At 32.0% G+C, this 25,525-nt stretch overlaps 1 protein-coding gene across 2 annotated transcripts; it reads left to right on the top strand.

The window, feature by feature from the left end:
• Positions 1–4,182: 4,182 nt before the first annotated feature.
• LOC139493425 (ras-related and estrogen-regulated growth inhibitor-like) lies at positions 4,183–20,100 on the top strand. 2 transcript variants are annotated; one of them, XM_071281824.1, is made up of 5 exons: positions 4,183–4,276; positions 12,738–13,112; positions 15,494–15,550; positions 17,325–17,398; positions 19,387–20,100. In XM_071281824.1, the coding sequence occupies exons 2-5, from the start codon at positions 13,013–13,015 to the stop codon at positions 19,822–19,824; spliced, it is 669 nt and encodes a 222-aa protein (XP_071137925.1). In that variant the 5' UTR covers positions 4,183–4,276; positions 12,738–13,012; the 3' UTR covers positions 19,825–20,100. The 2 variants fall into 2 exon arrangements, with proteins under 2 accessions (XP_071137925.1, XP_071137924.1); XM_071281823.1 differs by having other exon boundaries at positions 4,245–4,376.
• The last annotated feature ends 5,425 nt before the right edge of the window (positions 20,101–25,525 follow it).

The following is a 25,525-nucleotide window of genomic DNA, read 5'->3' as shown; positions in this document are numbered from 1 at the left end:
TTCCAGCATCAAAACTCTGTGATATTACTGCGGAAAGTATCAAGCTGTTACTTCATAACGATACAGGAGAACTTAGCAACTTCCCAACTATCAGAAGGACGTTTAAACAATCTAAAATATTAAGTGGGATGACCCATCGTAAAAATGTCTTGACAGGTGAAAAAAGCACAAGAAAAAAGACCCAACATCAACCATTAGTGCAATTAACTGATCATCAGAATTGTTGTAAAATACCAGCCATTCAACACAACATGTATATTTTCGGCTCGTTATGTGCGCTCACACGAAAAAAAGAGGTTCAAATCGTGTTTAGTGGATGTGCCTCTAAACAATCTGGTACCTACATATTGAAAGATTAACATCAAAATAGAATTCTGGTATCAACAATAATAAAATCCTTTTTTATACGACCGCAAAAATTTTAATTTTTTGGTCGTATATTGCTATCACGTTGGCGTCGTCGTCTGCGTCGTCGTCGTCGTCGTCGTCCGAATACTTTTAGTTTTCGCACTCTAACTTTAGTAAAAGTGAATAGAAATCAATGAAATTTTAACACAAGGTTTATGACCACAAAAGGAAGGTTGGAATTGATTTTGGGAGTTTTGGTCCCAACATTTTAGGAATTAGGGGCCAAAATGGGCCCAAATAAGCATTTTCTTGGTTTTCGCACTATAACTTTAGTTTAAGTGAATAGAAATCTATGAAATTTTGACACAAGGTTTATGACCACAAAAGGAAGGTTGGGATTGATTTTGGGAGTTTTGGTTCCAACAGTTTATGAATTAAGGGCCAAAAAAGGGCCCAAATAAGCATTATTCTTGGTTTTCGCACAATAACTTTAGTGTAAGTAGATAGAAATCAATGAAATTTTAACACAAGGTTTATGACCACAAAAGGAAGGTTGGGAATGATTTTTGGAGTTGGGTTCACACCAGTTTATGAATTAGGGGCCAAAAAGGGGCCCAAATAAGCATTAATTTTTGATTTTTGCACCATAACTTTAGTATAAGTAAATAGAAATCTATGAAATTTAAACACAAGGTTTATGACCATAAAAGGAAGGTTGGGTTTGATTTTGGGAGTTTTGGTCCTAACAGTTTAGGAATAAGGGGCCCAAAGGGTCCAACATTGAACTTTGTGTGATTTCATCAAAAATTGAATAATTGGGGTTCTTTGATATGCCGACTCTAACTATGTATGTAGATTCTTAATTTTTGGTCCCGTTTTCAAATTGGTCTACATTAAGGTCCAAAGGGTCCAAAATTAAACTTAGTTTGATTTTAACAAAAATTAAATCCTTGGGGTTCTTTGATATGCTGAATTTAAAAATGTACTTAGATTTTTAATTATTGGCCTAGTTTTCAAGTTGGTCCGAATGGGGGTCCAAAATTAAACTTTGTTTGATTTCATCAAAAATTGAATAAATGGGTTCTTTGATATGCCAAATCTAACTGTGTATGTAGATTCTTAATTTTTGGTCCAGTTTTCAAATTGGTCTACATTAAGGTCCAAAGGGTCCAAAATTAAACTAAGTTTGATTTTAACAAAAATTAAATTCTTGGGCTTATTTGATATGCTTTATCTAAATATGTACTTTGATTTTTGATTATGGGCCCAGTTTTCAAGTTGGTCCAAATCAGGATTCCATATCAAGTATTGTGCAATAGCAAGAAATTTTCAATTGCACAGTATTGCACAATAGCAAGAAATTTTCAATTGCACAGTATTGCACAATAGCAAGAAATATCTAATTGCACAATATTGTGCAATAGCAATTAATTTTCAATTGGAGTTATCTTTCTTTGTATAGAATAGTAGTTGATAATATATGTTGGAAATTTGCCAGACATGACTATGATGTCATTTTCTATTTTTATTTGCCAATAACTTTATGTAAATAACTTCATTGGAAATTTGCCAATATAAAATGTTGCTGATGAAGTTTTTTTTATTGTTTTATACAATAAACAATGTATATTCACTTTTACTACCATTGTAACCAATCTTTACTATTCAGTGATAACAAGCACTTTATTTTACATTTTAATATTTTATGATGTATTTAAAAGAGTAGTTATTGTTGCAAACTCCATTAGAAATTTGAATTGATATCAGTTTTGGAAAAAGGGAAACGGGGATGTGAAAAAAAAGGGAGGTGGTAAATTTTTCTTATTTCAGATTTCATAAATAAAAAGAAAATTTCTTCAAACATTTTTTTGAGAGGATTAATATTCAACAGCATAGTGAATTGCTCAAAGGCAAAAAAAAACTTTTAAGTTCATTAGACCACATTCATTCTGTGTCAGAAACCTATGCTGTGTCAACTATTTAATTTTAGATTTAAAAGTTTGAAGAAGAAATCTTTAATTGATTTGTAAAATCTTGACATTTGTTTTGTGTAAAAAAAAACACCATGTAATGTCAAAAATTTGATCACAATCCGAATTCAGAGCTGTATCACACTTGAATGTTTTGTCCATACTTGCCTCAACTGTTCAGGGTTCGACCTCTGCGGTCGTATAAAGCTGCGCCCTGCGGAGCACCTGGTTTTTTCTTGTAGTACGATTTTCTGAGTTATAGTATATAAGTTGACGTATCTCGATTTATCTTTATAATTTGGTAATGTAGATTATTTGTCATAATTTTCAAATAACCTAGATTTACTTGAGACAATACCGGCTTTATTCATAGTTATTGTTCGTTCTCTTAGTTTTAAAGATATACATGAATGCATACACCGAGAAGTCTGGTTTAGTTCTATGTTAAATTTGACATATCAACCTTTGACAAACATGAAATGTCAACTGCTTTATTAAACTATTAAAATATCTCAGCAAGTTTTGAGTTTCATTATTGCTTGTTTCATTGTTGTATGATTTACGTCTAGTGGTCGATCAATACATGCATATACATGTTCTAAAAAAAGGGATTAACATCATCATTAAAATGAGATTAGTTCTAACTTCAGTTTCTCAAAATATACCAGGAACTATCAGTAAAAATACTTTACAACAATTGGTACTCACAAAAGTTCTCACAGAAGATGTCCAACCCTAAACCAATTTCGATAATTCTAACCTAGAACATATTTGGACAGTTATACCATAGAATAGTTTGGGACAGTTCTAGCATTAGAACAGTCTGAACTGTCACAGTATTATCATACAGCTGATTCTAACAGTTCTACCTTTGAATTTTGGACGGTTCTTCCTTAGAACTGATTATGACAGTTATGTCCGATAGAATTGATTCTAACAATTCTACCCTAAAACATTTTTAGACTGATTTATTTTAGAACCGCGTTTTAGACAGTTCTACTCTAGCTTTTTTCACAGTTTTCCCTTGAACAGTTGTAGGATAGACATTTTCTAGAACTACATGTATATAGAACTGTTATATGACAGATAATCTGATAGTTCTAACGAAAGGTTAAAACTGACCCACAATGTATATTCTGCCATCGGTCATGAAATTTAATATATTTACATAGTTTTATCTCCAGTTTCCATCCAGAAACACGTTCTAAAGAAGACATTAGATGTAAAGCAGTCGATTTTATATGGTTATACTAGTTATAATCAAGAGAGACAACGCATCAACATTATTTGAATTTGTTTACAGACTCAGAAAAGAGTCCACTTTGCAGGTTTAACCCAGACATAATCAGACCACTAGTTTTCTCGTTTGAATTGAATCACATGTTGTCATGCCAGAGTATTTTAACGCTTACTATACAATATGGGCTTCGCTCATTAATGAAGGCCATACGGTGATATATATATATACTTCATACTTTCATTGGCAATCATACCACATCTCCTTAATCTTAGATATATAGGCTATCATAATCGTAATAATAAATCTTTTTGCAATTAAAAGTGATTGTTTTCCATTATTTAATTTCATATATATGTTATAAATGATGAAAGTCATCAAAAACAATTTATTTCCAATAGCATATTCAATGTAATATCTACACTGATTTATTTTCAATAGCATATTCAATATAATATCTACACTCATTTATTTTCAATAGCATAATTATTTGATATGATATATACACTCATTTATTTATCTTCATCAAAATTAACTGAGTTTTGATCTTGATTTTGGCATTTAATCCGAGGGCGGAAACAAGAAAACGATATGGATAAAGGTTGATCAACAACTGAACAAGGATGGATTACTTACCTAGAGAGATAAGATAGACAAACTTTAAGGTATTTATATTCATTCGATACACAGAATATATGGAGAGAGATGTTACCAACACCTGGTATGTTTGGATTTTATCTTTGTGAAGTTTATTAAACTATAATATTTAAAAGAAAAAGAACATTGCATATGGATAGCCTTAGTTATAATTTCAACATCAGGTTAGTTTATTACGGATATATATAAACAAGATTTAATTTTATTTCACGAAATAAAGATATCGTCTAAATAAATCAATGAAGAAAATTTATGAAATCTACGTAACTCTGTTCTTATCTGGTAGCATTTTTAAAGTATCTACAATGTTTATATTGTTCTATACAATTTACATTATACATGCCTGTAATACACATTCATCAATTTAAAATTTGAAATTTATGTACTACAATTAATTTGCCTGTTTCTTTAAATTATGTTCATTAATTGTCATTTTTATATAAATATATATGTTTGCCATAGTTCGAAGACAAACCGGTGGCATGGTAGATATATCAATTAACTCAATAAAACTCAAAACTTATTTATTATATTATTCGACTGTCAACGACATACGGTTAGTAGTAGGGTGAATCAAAAGATTAAATGCACCAAAATACAAATCAAATCAAATCAAATCAAATCAAATATTTTATTATAGTCTCACCTCTCTACATGTACAATACAAACATGAATACAATATATACAACATGTTTTAATTAAAAGTACAAAACAATCTTAAAAACATTCGAGAGCCACTCTCAAAAGAGTTATGAGAGACTTTTACATAAAAAAGGACAGCTCGATAAAAATACAAAACATTTTTTATCTATATAAAACATTCTTCCTTTGAATTAAAATATCATGGCAGATTTTGGCAGAATAAAAGCACAAATTTTCATTTGTAAATAAAAATATAAACTTTTCATCATCATTTAAGTCTAAAAAATCAATATTAAAAGAAACTGCTCTAGTAAAAACCTCTTGTCTTACATGAAGAATGATTTTGGTCCTATTTTGAAGATAAATACTCTTATACCAAGATTCCTTGTTTCTTATAAAACCAATTTGATTCATCTTACAAAGAAAGATATTTCGGGACTGTTTATAGCTGAGTATGCGGTATGAACAATGTTCATTGTTGAAGGCCGTTACCACGCTCTTGGAATGTTGTGCAACATCAGCTTGTAATATCTTACGACTACGTCTGACTGTAAAGAATGGTTCGCGATGTATCGTAGCAAGTTTCTTATAATGATACTTTTCGGATTCTTTTTAAGGAATGCTTGAAGTGTTCGTTATTACTATAGATTTCAAATATATTCAGATAAGTGTCACAGTAATAGGAAATGTCATCGACGATAATCCGAGTGCAGCAGCACAACCATTTACACACTAAGACTAGTCATATGACTCCAGTTTGTCTAATTGGAAAATTAAAAGATAAAATTAATACATTATTTTTTTTATTGAGGAACCCAAAGCTCAGTGAAAGCAAGGTTTGAATTGGGTAAATGATAGTAGGGTCAAATAAAGCCCCTATTTTAAATCCATTATTTCAAAATTTCAAAATGTATATGTATGTAGTAGTATGTAGTATACAGAAATATATATCAGTGACCGCCGTGGATAGTAAACTATTGATGATTTTTTGTAAAAGATTTTATGACTGGAGAATTTCAGAAAAGGTATCAACAGTCATAGGTACCTTGGGACATGACAATTTTTATTCTAAGCCTGCTTCTCCTTTTTTGGCTCCTTTTTGTTGTCTATGAATTTCAATAATGTTAGCGTTTATCTTTATGTTATGAACATTCATTAAAAATAGAGTGTCCCAGGTTAGGGGAGGGTTGGGATCCCGCTAGCATGTTTAACCCCGCCACATTATTTATGTATGTGCCTGGCCCAAGTCAGGAGCCTGTAATTCAGTAGTTGTCGTTTGTTTATGTGTTACATATTGTTTTTTCGTTCATTTTTTTATATGTGAATAAGGCCGCTATTTTTCTTGTTTGAATTGTTTTACATTGTCATCTCGGGGCCTGTTATAGCTGATTATGCGGTATGATATTTGCTCATTGTTGACGGCCGTACGGAGACCTATAGTTGTTAATGTCTGTGTCATTTTGGTCTCTTGTGGACAGTTGCCTCATTGGCAATCATACCGTCCACATCTTTTTTTATATGTATTTGCTTTTTACTATCAACTTCCTCAGTTTACAAATCGATCCACGGCGGTCATTGACATATTATATAGACCCTCTCTATTTATTAAACTCTGTGGCCGCCGCGGATAGTAAACTTGAAAATAATAGCAGATAGCAAATTCACTTTACTCATAGTCTTTGTATGTTCAAAGTACAGAAAAACGCAAACAGGAAGTCTAGTCTGACTTAAAATTTCACTCAATTACGGAAAGATATCCGGACGTATTCTTTTTCTTTTTTCTCCCAAAATAACCCAAATTGAATAATCATAAGAATGGATGACAAAAGCGACTATAAATGGTACCTATAGGACACAGAGGTATGATAATTAATCTATTGTGGAAGGAAGAGAAGCGACACACAAAATGAGGTCTTCTCGTTTAATAGTATAGACTAGAACACACCCGTGACTGAATTACAGTATAGAACTATGCGTAAGCCTTATTTTAGTATTGGTATTGTCATCTGATAAAGTCATGCCGATTATAAAAAGCACAGTTTTATCTGCTTTCAAAAACTTTCTGTTTGCACCCATCGACCTGAAACTTGTCAATTATTGGTAATATTAATTATTTGGAAAACAAAAGGGCCTGACATTGAGTATTTTTTAATCAACAGCATTGCCCTTTATTAGTTATAAATACAGTTGAATTCTTTGAATCGCTATTTTACGTCATGCCGGCTAACAAATTGAAAACTCTACCTATATGCCTTATTTTAAGTCCATATTTTTAGTATTCGTATTGTCATCTTAGAAAGTCATACTCATTAAAATACTACAATAGGGGAAAATGTGACAATGACTGAATTTAGTAGTGTCAACCCTGTGATTATGACCGGTGTATATAGCAAAATCCTAAATACACCGTTTGGTGGTGCGCCTGTCAGATGCGGAACGTACAGATCAGGTGAAAGGTAGCAGGTGAATATACTATTGGTATCGGTATCGGATTCGACCCGGAACTTGTTAATTATTGGCAATATTAATTATGTAAAAAACAAAAGGGTCGGGAGTGGTGTAATTTTTAATCAACACCATTGTCCTATATTAGCTATATATATATAAAGTTGAATTCTCTGATTTGTCGTTTTTACCCGATGACGGCTGACAAATTGGACCTCGTTATTTTAGTATTATAGATACTTATGTGAAAGTAGACAAAATCCTATGGATTTCAACCAGAAGACCCTCAAACATATCACACAATGGTTTACAAACTAAATATTCCAGTCAGACGGCTTATTTGCTTTCGAACCATACTAATGATAGATCATTTTCCATAAATTTTCTAAAATCGTTACGTGCATGGAAGCTTTCTTCTCATAATTGATTTTCAAATTCTGTCATTAGATTTTTTTATTTATCATATACTTAAGACTAAATAACGTATGATTTTTACTGTATGATAATAGCATTATTTAACTGTAAATTTCATATTTTTCGAATTGGTGCTTAGTGGGATTATATGAAAAGTTTATCACATGCTTCGATTGTTATCACATGCCTTTCCGTAACGTTATCGCATGGCATTTTTGTGATACTCGGCAAATTCCGGAAAATACACCTCTATGTTACGTTTTTAGTGAAAAACATTACAAAGTAGTGTACAATACAATTATTGGTATACTGGAAAGTATATTGTGTAAAATAAGAAAAACGAAAACAAGAAAACAAACAAATTATTAAATAGACATGATAAATGCATTTTTTTAAATTTAGAAAGTTACTTTAAAAAAGGTTGACTTTTCCAGACACGATTCGTCCATTTTAAAAGTTTCTTCTTCTTTGTTAAGCATACAGTAGAAAAATTTATATCGAATGTACTAAATTTGGGGTTTGACGTCCGTGAAGTTTTCACTCTTTGAACTTCTATTTGGAACCACGTAAAAAAGATCAATAGATGAATCTGTTATCTTTCTCCGTTGTTGAAGCATATGATAAAAAGATCATCACACGTCTTTTTTTTATATCGCATGTATTATCAACCCTCGGTCAAAATCAGCCCTCGAGCCATGCGGCTCTTGGGCTGATATTGAACCTAGTGCTGGTAATACATGCGATATGAAAAATGCCATGTAATAATCTGATATTATCATAAGTTTTAAAGTGAATGCTCTTCATTGTATAATACACATATTGTACAAAATATGTCAATTTTTAACAACGATGGTCGCTGGACTATACTTTTTATCATATATTTGAAAATAGTACGACAAAAATTGTAGTTACATTTTTGTAAAAGTATGAAATAATGAAATAGTGCTGCCTTGTTTTGCTTAATCAGTCAATGTTAATATTAATATCAGACACCATGAAATTGCCAACATAGAAATTTCTGCTCCTCAATTTTTTACCCGAATGATATAAATGTATGATGTATTATGTTGAATCATGCCTATTATATTTTCAACGTACATTTTAGTTGACAAACAACATGAAAAAGGCATGCATCATATCATGTTGAAAACTTATTTACTCTAAATTAAATGTACAAATTTGTCACTGTAGATAGTTTATACAAACAATTGAAACATTTTTCTAGGATATTAAATTGACAATTAATTATACTGATCTCCCTGTAAAAGTTTAAGTGGTTTTTTTTCTGGCTACTCATATCAGGAAATCATCAGTGGTCGTCGAGTTCTCTTCATTTTCAGATGCAGTCACATTGATTTTATACTTCAACTACTTTTTATACATGTTTATAAATTCAATTTCACGTTATTCGATTTGTATGCAAAGCTACATATTTTGGTTGTAATACTCGATTTAAAATATGTGAATAATTCGAACAGGTTTATATCTGACTGATATCTTGACAGACAAATCTTGTTATGTTATGACTTTGAACTCATTAGTTCGCCATGGGAGAAAGGCTTTGATTCTATATCGTAAGTATGTCAAACTGATTAAAATTCAAATTATAGTTTGAGTTAACATTGCACATCATGGGTATTTTTCATTACGATCACTGTCAGAGTTATCAATTTACAATACCGATCCTTCATCAAAGATTGTGTGGAATGAAGCTTTTTTCAAATTATGATGGTTATAAATTTTAATGTGCGTAATGATAAATTATAAGTGCGCGTGGAGAGCTATAGAGCGAAACAGATGGTGCTGAGCCAAACTGTTGCCAGTATCTCAATAAGTAGATAGATACTAATTAAATGAATGAAGTGCTTGGTTAATTACCTAAGGGACAACCTCTGCTCCTGTTGCCGTCATTTATTTAACTTATAAAAAACAACTCAAACCATGCAAACAGTGTGTATTTGTTTATACTGTGTAACTGTTGTTCCCCTGTACATTAATTTGTATTTTTTTTATATCAACAATTGTTTTTACGTTCCATTTAGACTTGACACACAGCTTCTGATTTAAATTTAATCGTGTATGCAACAACCATGTAAGCAATCATTTTTATATCTCCTCAATCGAAACCAATAAATTACAACCATAGATTTATACTCATAAACAATAGGTATTACCACTTATAGTCAATAAGCTAGTCTCTCGATGGTAAATAACTACACATAGTAAAGTGTTATATCACACAACACATAGCAAATGCCTGTTAAAATCCAGCCCTAGCCTCAGTGACATGCAATAATCATGTAAGCACGTTTCTAGTTGATTATTTTGCCTGTTACAGTCCAGCCCTAGCCTCAGTGACATGCAATAATCATATAATCACGTTTCTTGTTAATTATTTTGCCTGTTACAGTCCATCCCAAGCCTCAGTGACATGCAACAATCATGTAAGCACGTTTCTAGTTGATTATTTTGCCTGTTACAGTCCAGCCCTAGCCTCAGTGACATGCAATAATCATGTAACCACGTTTCTAGTTAATTATTTTTAGTTAAGATTTGCAAGCTAGTTAACCCTCTTTCAACTTCTATTTATAAACAAAGAGTTCGTAAGATCGAACGATGGTTTAGAAGCATTTCAAATGTATAAGATAAAATCATGTTCCTTTTGAATAGTTAAATGAATTAATTTGATTTGAAGTTTCCTATGATTTTATGTTTCTGAAGGAACTCAAGGTTGTCAGTGCGGTAGTTAAGAAAAAAAGTACTATGCAGTAATAAAGTATATATCAAAACGCGTAGGCCAAAAGATTGAAACCCCTCTTCTGTATTTACAAAATTAAAGTATATCTTAGAAATCATACCAGTATTAAATTTGTTAAATGTTAGTATAATAACGTTTTGTTATTCACTTCATTTATTAAATGTCTTTTAATTTTCTAAATAGAAAAAAAAACAAATGCGATAATAAAAGCAAATCGATTAAAACTAAATTGAGTCAATTAGTTTAGTTTTCAAATGCTATTTCAGTAAAATCATTTACAATAAAACTTGAAGATGTAGTTTATGAAGGTTATCGCTATCTCGGTTGGTTTGAAAAGCTTACGGTTGATGCTACAATTAACTTCTTTTCTTACTATCAGTTTTTATAAATAATCGAAACATAGAACATATTTTGACTTTGAACGATACTAAAGTAGTTTGCCCAATCAATATTGCGGTAACAGTGCACATCAGAATATTAACAAAATACTCATCTTATCATCACTATATAGTAATCATTATAAAGTATCCCAAAAGATATTAACAAAAAATGCCTTACTTCAATGTAAATTAAAAAAAGGGGGGCAGACCTGACGCTATGTCAACTTAAGGAACGAATTAAAAGCAAAGGAGTAGGTCCGGTAAGGACTCATTTTGGCCTCAAATTTCAGTTTCATCTGACGAAAGATTTAGACCACTTTTTAAACACTTAAGTGTCCATTTCACTTGATTCAATTAGTTTATGTGAAAGATTTTAACTGATAAAGTCATTAAAAACGATCCGATTGAAGCTCAAATATGAAAAATCTCTCAAATATGCCAAAAAACGTCACTTTTCAGATTGTTTTTGTCAAAAATGAAAGTGGCCGCATCCGTGTTCATCCACAACCTTTATATATGTTATGTATTATCATAAAATACAACTTACATTGCAATATTAAGGATGAACACGAATGCGGCCACTTTCGTTTTACACGGAAACCGTCTAAAATTTAACTAAAATGATAGAATTTTCAAGATTTCAGTAATTTAGCATGACTTAATGGTGCTACAACCCGATATATGTGCATTGCATTGTCAAAAACAGCCCATATTTATGTAGCAGAAGCATTCAACTGTCCAATAAATAAGTAAAAGTTTACATTTTAACAATTTTGTAAAACTGTTATATTTTTGGGCCAAAAAGGGCCCTTACCGGACCTACTCCTTTGCTAGCTATAAAAAAAGATGTCTACAGAAAACGTGAATAGGGCACTTATTATTCATGCCTTTCCTTGTTTGATATACTACATTGTAGTAGTCGAGCGTTTGAATAAGCAAGGTTTTATGGACTTTTCCCATTTTGAATTTTGAATTTACCTTGGATTTTGGTAATTTTGTTAGGACTTTTTTGTGTATCTTACAAATGTATAAAATAAATAACGCACTGTTCAAAGATTCAGTCAAGCTTCATTTATTGTACTAAAATAGGAGTTTAAATGGAACAAAAAGGCTAATATGATTAATTTAAAGTTAGCGAAACAGCAAAACATAATTAATATTTAACAATTTCTTTAACTGAGAAGGAAGTTATCATTAATTAGGACTATTTAGTGCATTCCTTTCGATTTTATGTAATTATTTCCGTCTGATTATTAAGATAGACAGCCGTCGTCAATAAAACTAAATGCGCATCAAAAACGCATTTAAATTTATGTATGTATTTCTGTTTTATAAATAGAAGCTATAATTCATTTTGATTTCATAAAGTGCAATTTACTTATGAGCCAAATAGTTTAGGAAAAGTGGACTAAAGCTAACTTAAGAGAAGTGCATGTAAATAAACTCAAGTGTCAATAATAAAAATATTACATTCAATGTTTACCGATACCAGACCATAGTAAACTTACATTAAACAACAGACAAATCTAGAAGATGATAAATTACTAATGTGAGAAGGTTATCGCAGGTGGGCTTAATGACGGAACATCTTGTCAATGAAATTAACCGGTAAATTGACGATGTTTGTTCAAACTATACACAAAGTCAATACAACGTACTCTAAGTTTGGTTAGGAACAGGGATTATACCACAATATTAATTGAACCGTTTTAAATCTTTAGAACAAACCACTCGTGTTTTAGGAAATAGACTTAAGACTATCGTAGACAGAAATTTAATTATTTTGAAATTTATCTCGATTTTGACACGTTCAGAAAACATAAAAGTTGTGGTTTTGTTCTGAAAATTTCAAAGTAACCCAATACACAAAGAATTTATCTTTACAGGTCTTATCAGATTTACCTGTTCAAGGTGTTAGTGATTACAAGTGTTGAGAAGATTCAAATCAGGGTACAGGTACTTCCATAGGGTTATCAGATAGTTACAAAGTTGACATCTTACTTTTTGCTACAGTCTCGGATCAATAGTTTGGAATTAAAATACTTTAACTTTGTTACAAAGTGTTTTTGACTTTTATTATAGTCTTATGAACATGTGAAAATTTAAATGATCTCTGCATGACTTGAAATATTTTTCTGGATTATAGACAGTCATTATAAGGATGTCTTCCAATGGTTCACGTTTTAACCGTGGAAATGGAAGTGACATTAAGGATGTATGTAAAATAGCAATAGTAGGATGTGCAGGCGTTGGAAAAACAGGTATGTTACTAGTAGTTACCCTCAAAGTGATACTGGGGAACAATAATTTGATTTTCATTATTTTATAACATCAATTCATTGCCCCTTCATGTAATGGTTCTATTTATTTCCAAATAACCTTTCGTATAACTCTGTGCCAACACAACTTCAAGAGCCTACAAACTAGTGCAGGAGGGCTCACGCGTAATTGTTCAAATCATCAGTATATATAACATTAATAAAAGAGACGCTGGCGTAAACTTTACAAAAATAGGTTATTATCAGATATGTCAAACAAAAAGACATATCAATGAAACCTAATAAAATTCTTTATATATACATACATTTTTTGTAAAGGAGGACAATCAAAATGATCTATTATACTATTTATTCATAGAATCTGTGAAAAATAACGCATGTAAAAAAATGTATTTAAGTTATTAAATTAATTATAATATACTTATTAAACAATTTTCCAATTTCCATTAAACGTATTTCTTTTGACAATTTTTTAGGGTACAAAATTTGTACTCTTATCAATTATGATTAGTAAGTTTGTCCTTCGTTGAACTTGCATTTTTATGTTTTGTAATATATTACCAATGAGTCAACTATCCACCAGTAATAACATAAACACCGACCTCCAAGGTAAATTCAACTGACGGAGGGAAAGTCCATAATAAAAGACAAAATCAAATATAAGAACGGACGTCTAACGGACATGAACGGATTGAAAAAAAGGTTATCGTTTCGGCATCCTTGGGTTTAACATGTTTGCAAGTGCCGATCCTGGAACAGTGGACGTGTAACATCACAACATAAGAACACACTTTAAAAATCAGGTGAAATGATTTGACTCATTTTTATGTATGTCCTCCATCGAACTTGGTTTTTTTTGTCGACAGTGTTATTGAGAGGTCTTTTCTTGATCTGTTTAATAGACTAAATACTTATACATTTAAACATGTAGAGTGTTTACTTTTCTATCAGAATTTAAACAACGTCTTTATTTAATGTATATTTTTGTACACGGTATCATCTGACTGATTCTGTCAAAATAGCTTTTAATTTATATGAATGAGGGAAAGTAAATAATGGATATAGACTTAAGTCAAAAATAGGAAACCAAGGTATTTATTTACCTGTTATTTTACCTTCTACGGATAATTTCCTTTGATGTGACCACCTGTATGTCAGATGCGAGTGAGTAAGTAACCTTGCAAATCTTAAAACGTAGCAGATAGTGTTATCGTTTCATCTCAACTTTCCTAAAATAAATATACCATCACTGAAGATATCTTAAAAAGTGAGATCTTCATTTATACACTGACACAACATAATTAAGAATCTGTTATGATGTAAATTACTTGGAAGTTTGTTCTATAGATTTCACCTGATTGAAAAAAATCTTAAGATAACACTGAAACAAAAAAAAGTTATTTCAATCTTGAAAAGATCATTAAGGTGCAAATCGAATGAATATCTGGGTCATATATTCAATCTTCATCCAAAATCTTGACATTTGATGAATAGTATCTGTAAAAATTGTTATGAAGTGGCTTTCACTTTATTCATAACATCAAAAGCAGGAATTGTTTCTTTACTTTCATAATTCATAATTTAGACAATAATTAGTACAGATGAAGTTTAAATAGATACATTCAAATCATCTATGAATATAAGAAAGATGTAGTTACTGTATATGATTGCCAATGAGACAACTCTCCACAAGAGACCAAATGATATAGAAATTATCAACTGTAGGTCAACGTACGGCCGTCATCAATGAGCAAAGCCGATATACCGCATAGTTAGCTATCAAAGGCCCCGAAATGAATGTACGAAATTATGAAGTAAATAAATTACGTTTTAACACGCGTACGTTTAAACACATCAAAAGATACACAAGGGGACATCAGAAACAAATGTTGGACAGTACAACAGACCACACCAACAAACATCATCTGACTCCCCGAAATAGACACGCAAACAAAGACTAACAACAGCCAACAAATTATGGCCAGATAGCTTGCTTTGGTACAGGCAAATTATGTGATGAGTTCAAACAGTTTTACATGCACACAACCCCCAAAAGGTATATTTCGACCATGTCTTGAGGTACATTACGCCAGCTAGTTTTCCATTTGTCAACTGTCGACAATCTTTTGTTGCACACTGGTTTTCTAAGGTTTTTCATATGGAATATTACTATTATAGAAAAGAGATAGCATGCCACTACATAAGATCATGATTGGTAACGGGACCATTTAGAATTTTGCCAGTGTTTGTGCATATGCCCACCTTGGGCAAGTAAAATTATCGAAAATATATACCACTGCTGTATAGTTCATACATTGATGTGTTAGATGTTCTTCATTTTAACATTTTTTTTTATTTTTTAGCGATAACAGTTCGTTATCTGACGAAACGTTTCATTGGTGAATATTGTCCAACATTAGGTAAGTCAAAAACTTGCAGTAAACTGTCTTATAATTCAATCCACAATTGTTTTCGTTTCTCATTTATATCTTCTTTTTAGCACCATACTTTTCCCTTAATACATACATTATCAACATTCAATTTGTCTTTCAATGCAGATTCTTTGAAAAGATAGATTGTGTAATACTCAATGTGACAGCAGTCACACACTAACAACACTCTCTCACAAGAAAGCTGTTGGTCTCATTTGCCCTGAAATAATTTTAGTTTCTTTTATATATTTCGGAGTTTAGTATGACGTCCATAATCACTGAACTAGTGTTCATTTTTTGTTAAGGGATCAGCTGAAGCACCCCTCCGACTGCGGGAATTTCTGACTGTATTAAAGTCCCATTGATGGCATTCGGCTGTTTTATGCTATTTAGTTGGGTTGTTGTCTCTTTGACACCTTCCCCATTTCCATGCTCAATGTTATACCATATTTTTAACATTCCTATACATAAACGCTATGATAAACCCACATTTTTTTTTAAATATTTTTGTACTGTATATACTTATATTTGCTGAAAAAGCAGTTCAGAATGTTCTCACACAGATTCGCGGCCAGACATTTATAAACGTTTCTTTCAGTGTTCTGACGGATGGTCGTTTATCGATTTTTTTATTGAGATATCAAAGCTGAAACGCAAACACATGTTTAGATGGTGATGTTATCTGTTACAACAACACAACTTTTTCAAACCCTGACGTTTCTCCAATAAACGAGATACTAATCTTAAATACATTTTAACATGTTAATCACAAGTCTGGTGCGAGGATGAGACTATTTTGATTAAAGGTTAACTGGCTCAGGTGTATTAGGTTTTCATTACAAGTTTATTTTTAAATGGTTGCGTTGTTTTTTTTTCTGAAGACATTAGTTGGACTTACTTTAGGATAAAATAATTGGAGAAGATAAGTTATCTGTAAAACGCACATGTTTCTTTATCTTTTGTTCTTACTTTTTGTTTCAAGTAAACTGAAAACCAAAAAATGATATCCATTTATTTGTACCTGATAGTACAATGGCATTCGTGCAAATCTGCAGATACTTGTTGATTCCAGTTAATGGACAGCAATAAGTTGTTGAAATTTTAATGCAAGCGATGTTGTAGTGTGATATGAGACATATTTCTTCATGTGATAAATAGAAACCATATGTTTTGCCGTTCAGATACGAATTATAGAAATGTTTTTGTACAACATAATTAGATGACTTGTCCTTTCAAAATTTTACTAACACAAAATTATTTATTATAAAAGGCAGAAATATATAGCACTAGTTAAAATTCGAATTTATCTAAATGTAAATTGTTGAAAATGTATTTACTATACATGTAATATATTATCATAAATTTTTAATACTAATATACTTTGGCCCTATGAAGAAAATGAAAAACACGGGGCCAATTGACATACCCTGGGAAGAGGTTAAATAGTTAGTATGTGCTCTTAGTCCTACCTCTTCTTAGTACATGTATATAAATCAAAATGCTATTAATATACGTTTCATTTATTTGTTCAAAGGGTTAAAAGTATACAGTAACACGATGTTTAACACACAGATACATTGTTTATAACTGATATGCTGATAATCCAAAGGTGTTTGATCATTTCTTTTTGCAATTCATTGAACAGTACAAGGTCACAGGCCTAGGTTTACGCTATCAATTAATCAATCTGTGTATACTATAATAGCTCAATCCTTGTATATACAGTAGGTTCACAAATCTTATCTGTCTACTTTTATTTCAGAAAGAATTTATAAATGTTCATGTAAGGTAGACGATGATGATGTACGGCTAGAAATACTGGATACGGCGGGACAGGTATGCTTTATTCACACTGAGGATCAGTCATGTCATGTTTGTTCGAACAAAAAGGGAGAGGGACTTGGGGTATTATTCTTTCTAGATTGTGGACACCTTCTCTAAAATCAGTTAAAGGGACATTATGCTGTCATGTTCATATAATATTATATTTGACTCAAATTCTCCTAATTTCAAATGTAATATTCATCATTCTATTTTAAAATACATCTTTTCCTTAATCTCACCAGCATTCATTTTAACATTCAAAACTTGCAATCTCATGGTTTTGGCAAATAAACACACGTACTGAAGTAATGCCATATACTAGAATTATTTATTGTTTTTGTTTATTAGACTATATTTTTAACATACATATAAGACATATAAAACAACTTTTGTTATGATCGGCGAGGTTAAAGCCAGTTCAAGGTATTACAAAGTTAAGTCCGTCCAATTTTTATTAGTATTTACACAGCACTTAAACAGGTATATGGTTCTTATGATGTAACTAAGGTTGTATACTTTATTTGAACATGATAATTGTTTATGAACTCTCACGAGGTTATTGACCCTATCGAGGACAGGTAAGCAAATCTGTGTTGATAAGATACATGTATGTTTGAGATTTGAGGAGGGTAACATTCATAACTCCGTAATTAACCATTATATCAATGTACGGAATTTTACTTTAAAGTAATATAAGTTTTATGCGTATTTTTCATTATATATATTTCAAATTCCACCATAATTGGTCTATAACTATGCTATGCTGTGTTGATACACAAATAAAATAGCATTGAAATTCGATATAACTTTAAGATATATATTAATGGAGACATTTTCTGTCATTTCGTCAAATGACTTGTATATGTATGGTAACACTAGAATGGGATATGTTTGAACATTTTCCTCAGATGCACGGCTTCAATGTGATTTATTTCGATGTTTTGAATGAACAATAATCATTTAATTTAATTTGCCTTTTAAAAAGGTATCACTTCCAAGGACAATTCAAAGCAGGTTAGGGCCAAACAGATTTGGGAATTCCTTTAGGAATATTAAAGTATTTCATTTTGTAATATACACTGAAGATGGTTTAAAATGAAAACGTTCATTCGAATTAATCTATGGTGTAATATAAAAAAGAAGATGTGGTATGATTGCCAATGAGACAACTATCCACAAAAGACAAAAATGACACAGACATTAACAACTATAGGCCACCGTACGGCCTTCGACAATGAGCAAAGCCCATACCGCATAGTCAGCTATAAAAGGCCCCGATAAGACAATGTAAAACAATTCAAACGAGAAAACTAACGGCCTTATTTATGTAAAAAAAAATGAACGAAAAACAAATATGTAACACATAAACAAACGACAACCACTGAATTGCAGGCACATACATAAATAATGTGGCGGGGTTAAACATGTTAGCGGGATCCCCCCCCCCCCTAACCTGGGACAGTGGTATAACAGTACAACATAAGAACTAACTATAAAAATCAGTTGAAAAAGGCTTAACTCATCAGATGGACAAAAATACAAGTGGACGTGACCGGGTACTTATACATCCCGACACAAAAAGACACAATGAACAGATCTGATCTGTTCCTAAAAAAATGCAAAAAAAACAACAACTAATGTATAAATTTTACAATGTCAAATTCCAAAGTTTGTATCTTTCAATGGAGGTGTATTTTTCAGTACTTGTTTTTTTTTTTATATGAACACAAACGTCAATTCATTTCCAATATGACTGACATTGACCTGTATTTGATTTTGTCACCGCTTGAGGTCATATGGACGATTGTAGCATCCGCGTGAGGTCATATGGACGATCCTAGCATTTCTGTTTAGTTCGATATTTTTTTTGTTTTTGTTGGGTGGATGCTGTCTCTGTAAATAAATGTTTACTCTGCATGACCAAATAGATAAATATTTACCTACTAGTTGTCATCTGCTTTATTCTTATTCTATTTTTTGCCTTTTTTATTTTTGAATAGTCAAAAGATGCTTGGAAAGATGGCTATGCTTACTGGGCAGATTGTTTTATGTTTGTTTATTCCATAACGGACAGACAAAGCTTTGATGAGATAATTAGACTCAAAAGACTTGTTGAACAAGTGAAAAACTCGACATCAGTCATAGGAATTCTGGTTGGTAATAAATGTGATCTCTTACATGACAGACAAGTTCCCGCCAATGAAGCCACCGAACTGGCAGACGAGATTGGATGTCAATTCTGTGAAGTGTCGGCTGCTGATTGGACGGATGTAGCATCAATAAAAAATTTATTCAAAACATTAGTGAAGGATTTACGGAAAACACGGACTGTGAAAGAAGGTAGACAACGAAAGCAAAGTTCTTCAGTGAAATTTAAACAAGCTATTCAAAAGGTTATTTCTGGAAAGACACCTGCCAAGAGAACATTAAGCGCATAATATAATAATTTGTTACAGTAAATAAGATACCACAGCCACAGCCGTCCTATGCAGTCATCAATCATGAAAACGAGCATTCCATCAAAATTTAAAAAATATTGTATGTTCACTTAACTCTATACAATTAAAGTTTTCAGTGTTACACTACGGTACTTCAAAAACTTACGTAACATGTTACCATGTCAGATAGTAAGGTTTTCTACTTAATGGTACTCCAGAATAAAGGTGAACACTTTGATGTGAAATTGGAATAATTTAAATGCTATTTATTGTTAATCTTATCTTTATTATGCACAATTGCCATCGCAGAGCACAATTTGAGATATAGAAGGAAGCTTTTAAGCGTCACAATTGCCAATAATTTGCTCCATTAAATATATTACAGATCTTTTTACCCTCATCAAAGGAGTCTGTGAAAAATAAGTGCTTGATATTTATTATCAGTATGTAAGTGTTTTATAATTAATAAGTGCAATTACAAATTTCACCACATTGCTTTTTTCATCAACATTCAAGTCTTTTAACTTTAAATACAATCTCGAAGGTAATTGCTATAACGATCCAAGCTGATATCAGCAGCTAAATTTACACCAATAGCTTTAAAAGCGGTACGTGATTACTTATGTTGATTCTTCAAATCTCTACGATTAAGTTTCCGAAAGTACAGTTACATATAGGGCTGATGACATTATTCCATCTTTTTAATGAGTTAATTATATATTGTATATTGTTTTATTGATGCTTTATTCTACGGTAGTTGTTGCGGCTCTAACTGTTATCTGAAACTATTCTCACGTGTATTAATGGCTTCGACCTATATTGTAGTCCTGAATGCATGGGTTTTTATTTCTCTCTGACAACTGTTACCGGTAGATAGTCGTGTACCCTACGATATCACAGAAATTTGTCAGTAATCGTTATGACGGCTTTGATCTTATAAAATGATACGATCTGGTTAAATTCCCAATGAGACAATTATCTGCTAGAGACCAAATGGCACAGATGTTGTTCTCATGAATATTACTGCATGGGTCTTCGTAAATTGGTCAGATATTCACGTTTACTTCTCTGTGATAATCTTTAAATTGGTTACACATTAACATGTGTTCTGTTTCGGGATATGAACGGGAAAAAATATGACATGAACTTTTTTTAAGTATTCCATTTTTTGCGAATGTTCGTTCATTGAGAACTACAAACAACGACGACAGCATTCGTAACATATTCATATTCTTATCCTCTTTTACTTCATATTTTCGTCCTAATTTTGGTTCATATTCTCATCCTTTTTTGGCGAACAACAACATAAAAATAACCGGAAAAAAAAATAGAGATGTTACAGCTTCAAAGGAAAATAAACGCGGCCCACGCGACATATCAGAAAACGGGAGCGATGAGAGATCGGTTTTTAATTAGATTGGTAATACTATGATATTCATTTGTATTTGCTTCTCAAACGAATACTACAGTCTGTGGACCCTTACTAAGTCAAAATCACGAATGGCGATATTACTGCTAGATTTGAGTTCCAGAGACAATACCCAAAACTATTACTTGTACCAGGATTTTAAGTGTTTAGTGTCATTTGTTCACAAAGGTTTAATTATGTTACAGCATTCGTCAGTATTTATATTTTACATGACTTTGCCGATATATGAATAATGTTTTAATTTTTTCTATCAATAAAAACAACAATTACAGAACAGAGATCGCTAAACAATAAGAAAAGCGTACACTACCTTCTATGATAGATAAGGCATAAGTAAGCAAAACCTCTTTTTTTTTGGGGGGGGGGGGGGGGGTGTAATTTTCATGATCTTATCATTTCTTTTCAGTCATTTATCCATTTGTTGTCAAATGTTATTTTGTGACGTTCAAGCAAACAATAAAAAAATAATTGAAAATATAAAGTTAATAACGAAACATAATCAGATCTCCATTAGAACAAAATTGCTTTTCTACGTATCGACGTTTGCATGTATTCCTGCATGCATCATACAAAGTCTGACATATGATAACAATCTGTCATCCTAAGACAGATGTTTTCTCATAGAAACCATACATGTTTAAAACATTCGTGCCAACGTACCTGCTTCATGTTACCTTGTTGTTCAATACCTAATCATATCCTGTTTATGTGAAACAATCATTAAATCCTAGTTTATTAACTTCACTGACATTGGAATCATTAAGATACTTGTGTGTTGCTATTTATTTTAGAAAAAAAGACTTCTTTCTGAAGATCTTAAATAGTTTGCACGATTGAAATAATTATATTACGTAATGACATTTGGTATAATTATGCTTGACTTCAGAGGCCTAAATGAAACCAGAATTGTACATTGCTTTGTAGGAAATGCAGAAAAGTTGTTTAAAAACTGTTCCATAATTTACTAAAGATCCAAGAATCAGGCCAAAATTGCGTAGTTAGAACTTGTTCATTTGAATGTTTTTTTAATGTGACGTATAGTTGTAAATTTTTGTGTCATTTTGGCTCTTGTAGAGAGTAGTCTCATCGGCAATTATACCACATCTTCTTTTTTATAATAAAATGGAAATGGGGAACATGCCAAAGAGACAATAACCCGACAAAAGAGCAGCTAACAGCCGAAAGTCGCCAATGGGTCTTCATTGCAGCGCGAAAATACCGCACCCGGAGATGTAGCTCTTCATCTAATACAGTACAGTCCTGTAATTGAGTATAATTGCACTATTGCCCATGATGAGCTCGGGAGTAACAAATATTTACAACTGCAAGTTAAAACAGTCTTATAATATGATTAAGTGATACTGCAGCTCAGTACCCCCTGCTTGAAAAAAATTTAGTAAGATACTCAGGGGCGGATTTAGAGGGAGGAAAAAAAATGGTTGATTATATAGAGAATCACTGAAGCATGACCAGAGCGGGCCCCCTCTTAGGCAGTCAGTGGGCCTCCACTTTAGAAAATTTCTGAATCCGCCACTGATAATATCCACCAAAGATTGTGGAAGGCTGTTCCATATCATTATACTGTCATATAAGAAGTAATGTGTGTTTACGTTCTGACATATAGTACAAGGAATCGTTTTTTGTGTCCTTTAACTACTGACGATGAGTTATGTAGCTTAAGTTTTGATTTTCTACTAGTTTATACTATGCTACAAGAAACCATTACCGTTTTACATCAGGTCCTCAGCTCATCTAGTGGTTGCCACTGTGGGTATTGTTGCATTTATATTACTCTGCTGGGCTGGCTATCTCCATTGCACACTTTCTAGATTATGTGTAGGTTGGTAAATGGGTCCCAAAAATGTGCCGTGTTAGATTATGTACCGTCCACAACGACTCGCTTGAGCTTAGAAAGTCCCTGATCCACTGAAGCTAGTATTGGCCCACCTATGCCATAGCAATGCGTTTTTTTTTAGAGTAACCTCTCACGAGGGATTTTATTAAACATACTTAAAAAAGCAATATAATTTCATTTTTTTAATTGAGATCTATGTTCTTAGCCAAGTCCTGTATTGTAAGGATCAGTTTTGGCTCACAGGAACGGTTCTTTCTAAATATATGTTGAGCGTCTTTTGAGATTCCGTGTGTTTCAAGATGTCCAACTCTATTACTGCAGATAATGGTTTTCTAGGATTCTAAACGTGACAACAGTCAAGGTATCTGGACGGTAGTTACTAGTATGTGACTATCTCTTTCTTGAAGTAACAATGGTATGTATGCGGTAAATTGCCGTTTTTCTTTTTTTTTGAAGAAAAAATAAACTAATAAAAGTGAAATAAAACACCAAAAGTAACGAAACTTTACTAACTAAAGAGCATCATGGGTCATTCTCATTCATATGAGCACATATTAATCATGACCTGATAGAGTGGCTGCTATCCGAAAACCCATCTTTTATTTTTACCATTAAAGTTATTGTTGTTCATAGATAAATCTTTACTTTAGACCTGTTGAATCGAAATTTGAGAGAAAAAGAAGAGAATATGCACGTGAAAACTTATTTATATGAATGTTTATTTTGATCTCTCGGCCACCAGCAGGAATAAGAGTGATTTAGATTGAACCGAAGGCTTAACTGTTACATAATATTAAACTGTTCAAAATTTTACAAACTAGAATAAAATTAATGGTAAATTCTGTAACTGCAGATTAAATGAGTGACGACAAGAAAAATGAACAGCTATTTCGACTTCAAATTTAAAATTATAAAGAAGTAATAACAGATTGTTGTTATACGTGTCTGTTGAAAATCATTTCTAATTTCAAAATCATATGAAACATATATGTGGTTTTCACGTAAAGTACATTTTTTCTGACCTGTTTCTAAAGTAATCGAACTCAAACGTAGCTATAACTTGAAATTAAAATCAGTAATATAAGAATACGAAGATGTGGTATGATTGTCAATGAAACACACTGGTTGGTTATTGAGACAAAATAGAGCCCTATTACAAAACCCCTTGAAACACCTGACTAGACTGGTGGTAAACATAATGCAACTCGGTCTAGTATAATGTGTGTATCTAACCAAATTTACCAAATACATTTTTTTCAAAGAGGGAATAGTATTGTTGTGTAAAGATATTTGTTCGTGCTACTACAAAATGTAGGACTGGGGGAATAAAAAAAAAACATCAGTTACAATTTGTTTTCTTTACATCAAAGAAATTTCTCTCACTCGAACTGCTTTTAGGCCAATAAAACAAATTGAGTTATCTCCCGTTTATAAAAAGTATAGAAAATCTGAAGTTCGATCGCCTTTTTATCCGTTTATCAAGTACGGAGGTAAACTGTATTTATGAAAAGCTTCTTCTGACGCCCCTGACACTATCATTAATATTAAATAATTATAGATCACCTTTATACGGCCCTTGCGCTTAATTGACAGCAAGCAAGAAAAGTGTGACATTTGAGGATTACACTGATAATGGGTTTATAATTACTAAGTACTATTCTGAGGGGAAACAAATCTTTATCTACACATAATGCATGTATCTTTCCAAGCTGTTTATCAAAGAAAGTCAGTTTCTAGTTATTTAAAATAATTGTTTTCAAATTGATGTGCTGTGGCATTTATCTTAGATTTTATATATGCAGCAAAATCGTCGAATCCAATTGAAACCTTAAACACACAATTTACATCATCATGGGGCAATCAAATCAACTCTGATTTTTCCGACAAGAAAAGTTTTTTGCGTTTCGACCGATTGTAAACAATTATTAGCCCTAGTAGCAGTGTAGAACGAAGTATATACGCCTATTTGTTCAGGAGTTAAAAAAAAAGAAGACAGATTAGGAAAACATGTTTGTAATACGTATTGATTTTTTGCGTTACCGAAAGTCCACCTAGGACCTCTGAGGTTCTTACACAATTGTTAAAGTTGCAGAGAGCTTGGCACTCTCCCTATACGAGGCTTTGAAATATTATCTCCATTTGTACAGTTCATTGCAGTGTAACCATAGGTTCTTCAGTTATAAACGGGAAATTGTTGTTTTCTTTATTAGTTTACTCATGACTTTTGCGTTATGAGAAAAAGGAAATACATCATAGTATTGGCGTAAAGCTTGCCCGATAAAAATATATTGTGAATTCAAGGACCAGTCTGATAAAGTAAATATTGACACATTCCAAAAATTACTAAACAAATCAATTATCAAGCTTTAATTAAACTAATTATTTTAGAAATCAAATGTTAAATACTTTACTTCTTA

Source organism: Mytilus edulis, chromosome 10 (genome assembly GCF_963676685.1).
Source record: "Mytilus edulis chromosome 10, xbMytEdul2.2, whole genome shotgun sequence".
Classification (NCBI taxonomy): domain Eukaryota; kingdom Metazoa; phylum Mollusca; class Bivalvia; order Mytilida; family Mytilidae; genus Mytilus; species Mytilus edulis.
This window is presented reverse-complemented; position numbering and strand designations above follow the sequence as displayed.

Excerpts from the sequence above, each read along its gene's own strand:
- LOC139493425 (XM_071281824.1), top strand. The coding sequence starts at position 13,013 with ATGTCTTCCAATGGTTCACGTTTTAACCGTGGAAATGGAAGTGACATT. Across the intron at positions 13,113-15,493 it reads TGCAGGCGTTGGAAAAACAG|CGATAACAGTTCGTTATCTG; the intron begins GTATGTTACTAG and ends TTTATTTTTTAG. Across the intron at positions 17,399-19,386 it reads TACTGGATACGGCGGGACAG|TCAAAAGATGCTTGGAAAGA; the intron begins GTATGCTTTATT and ends ATTTTTGAATAG.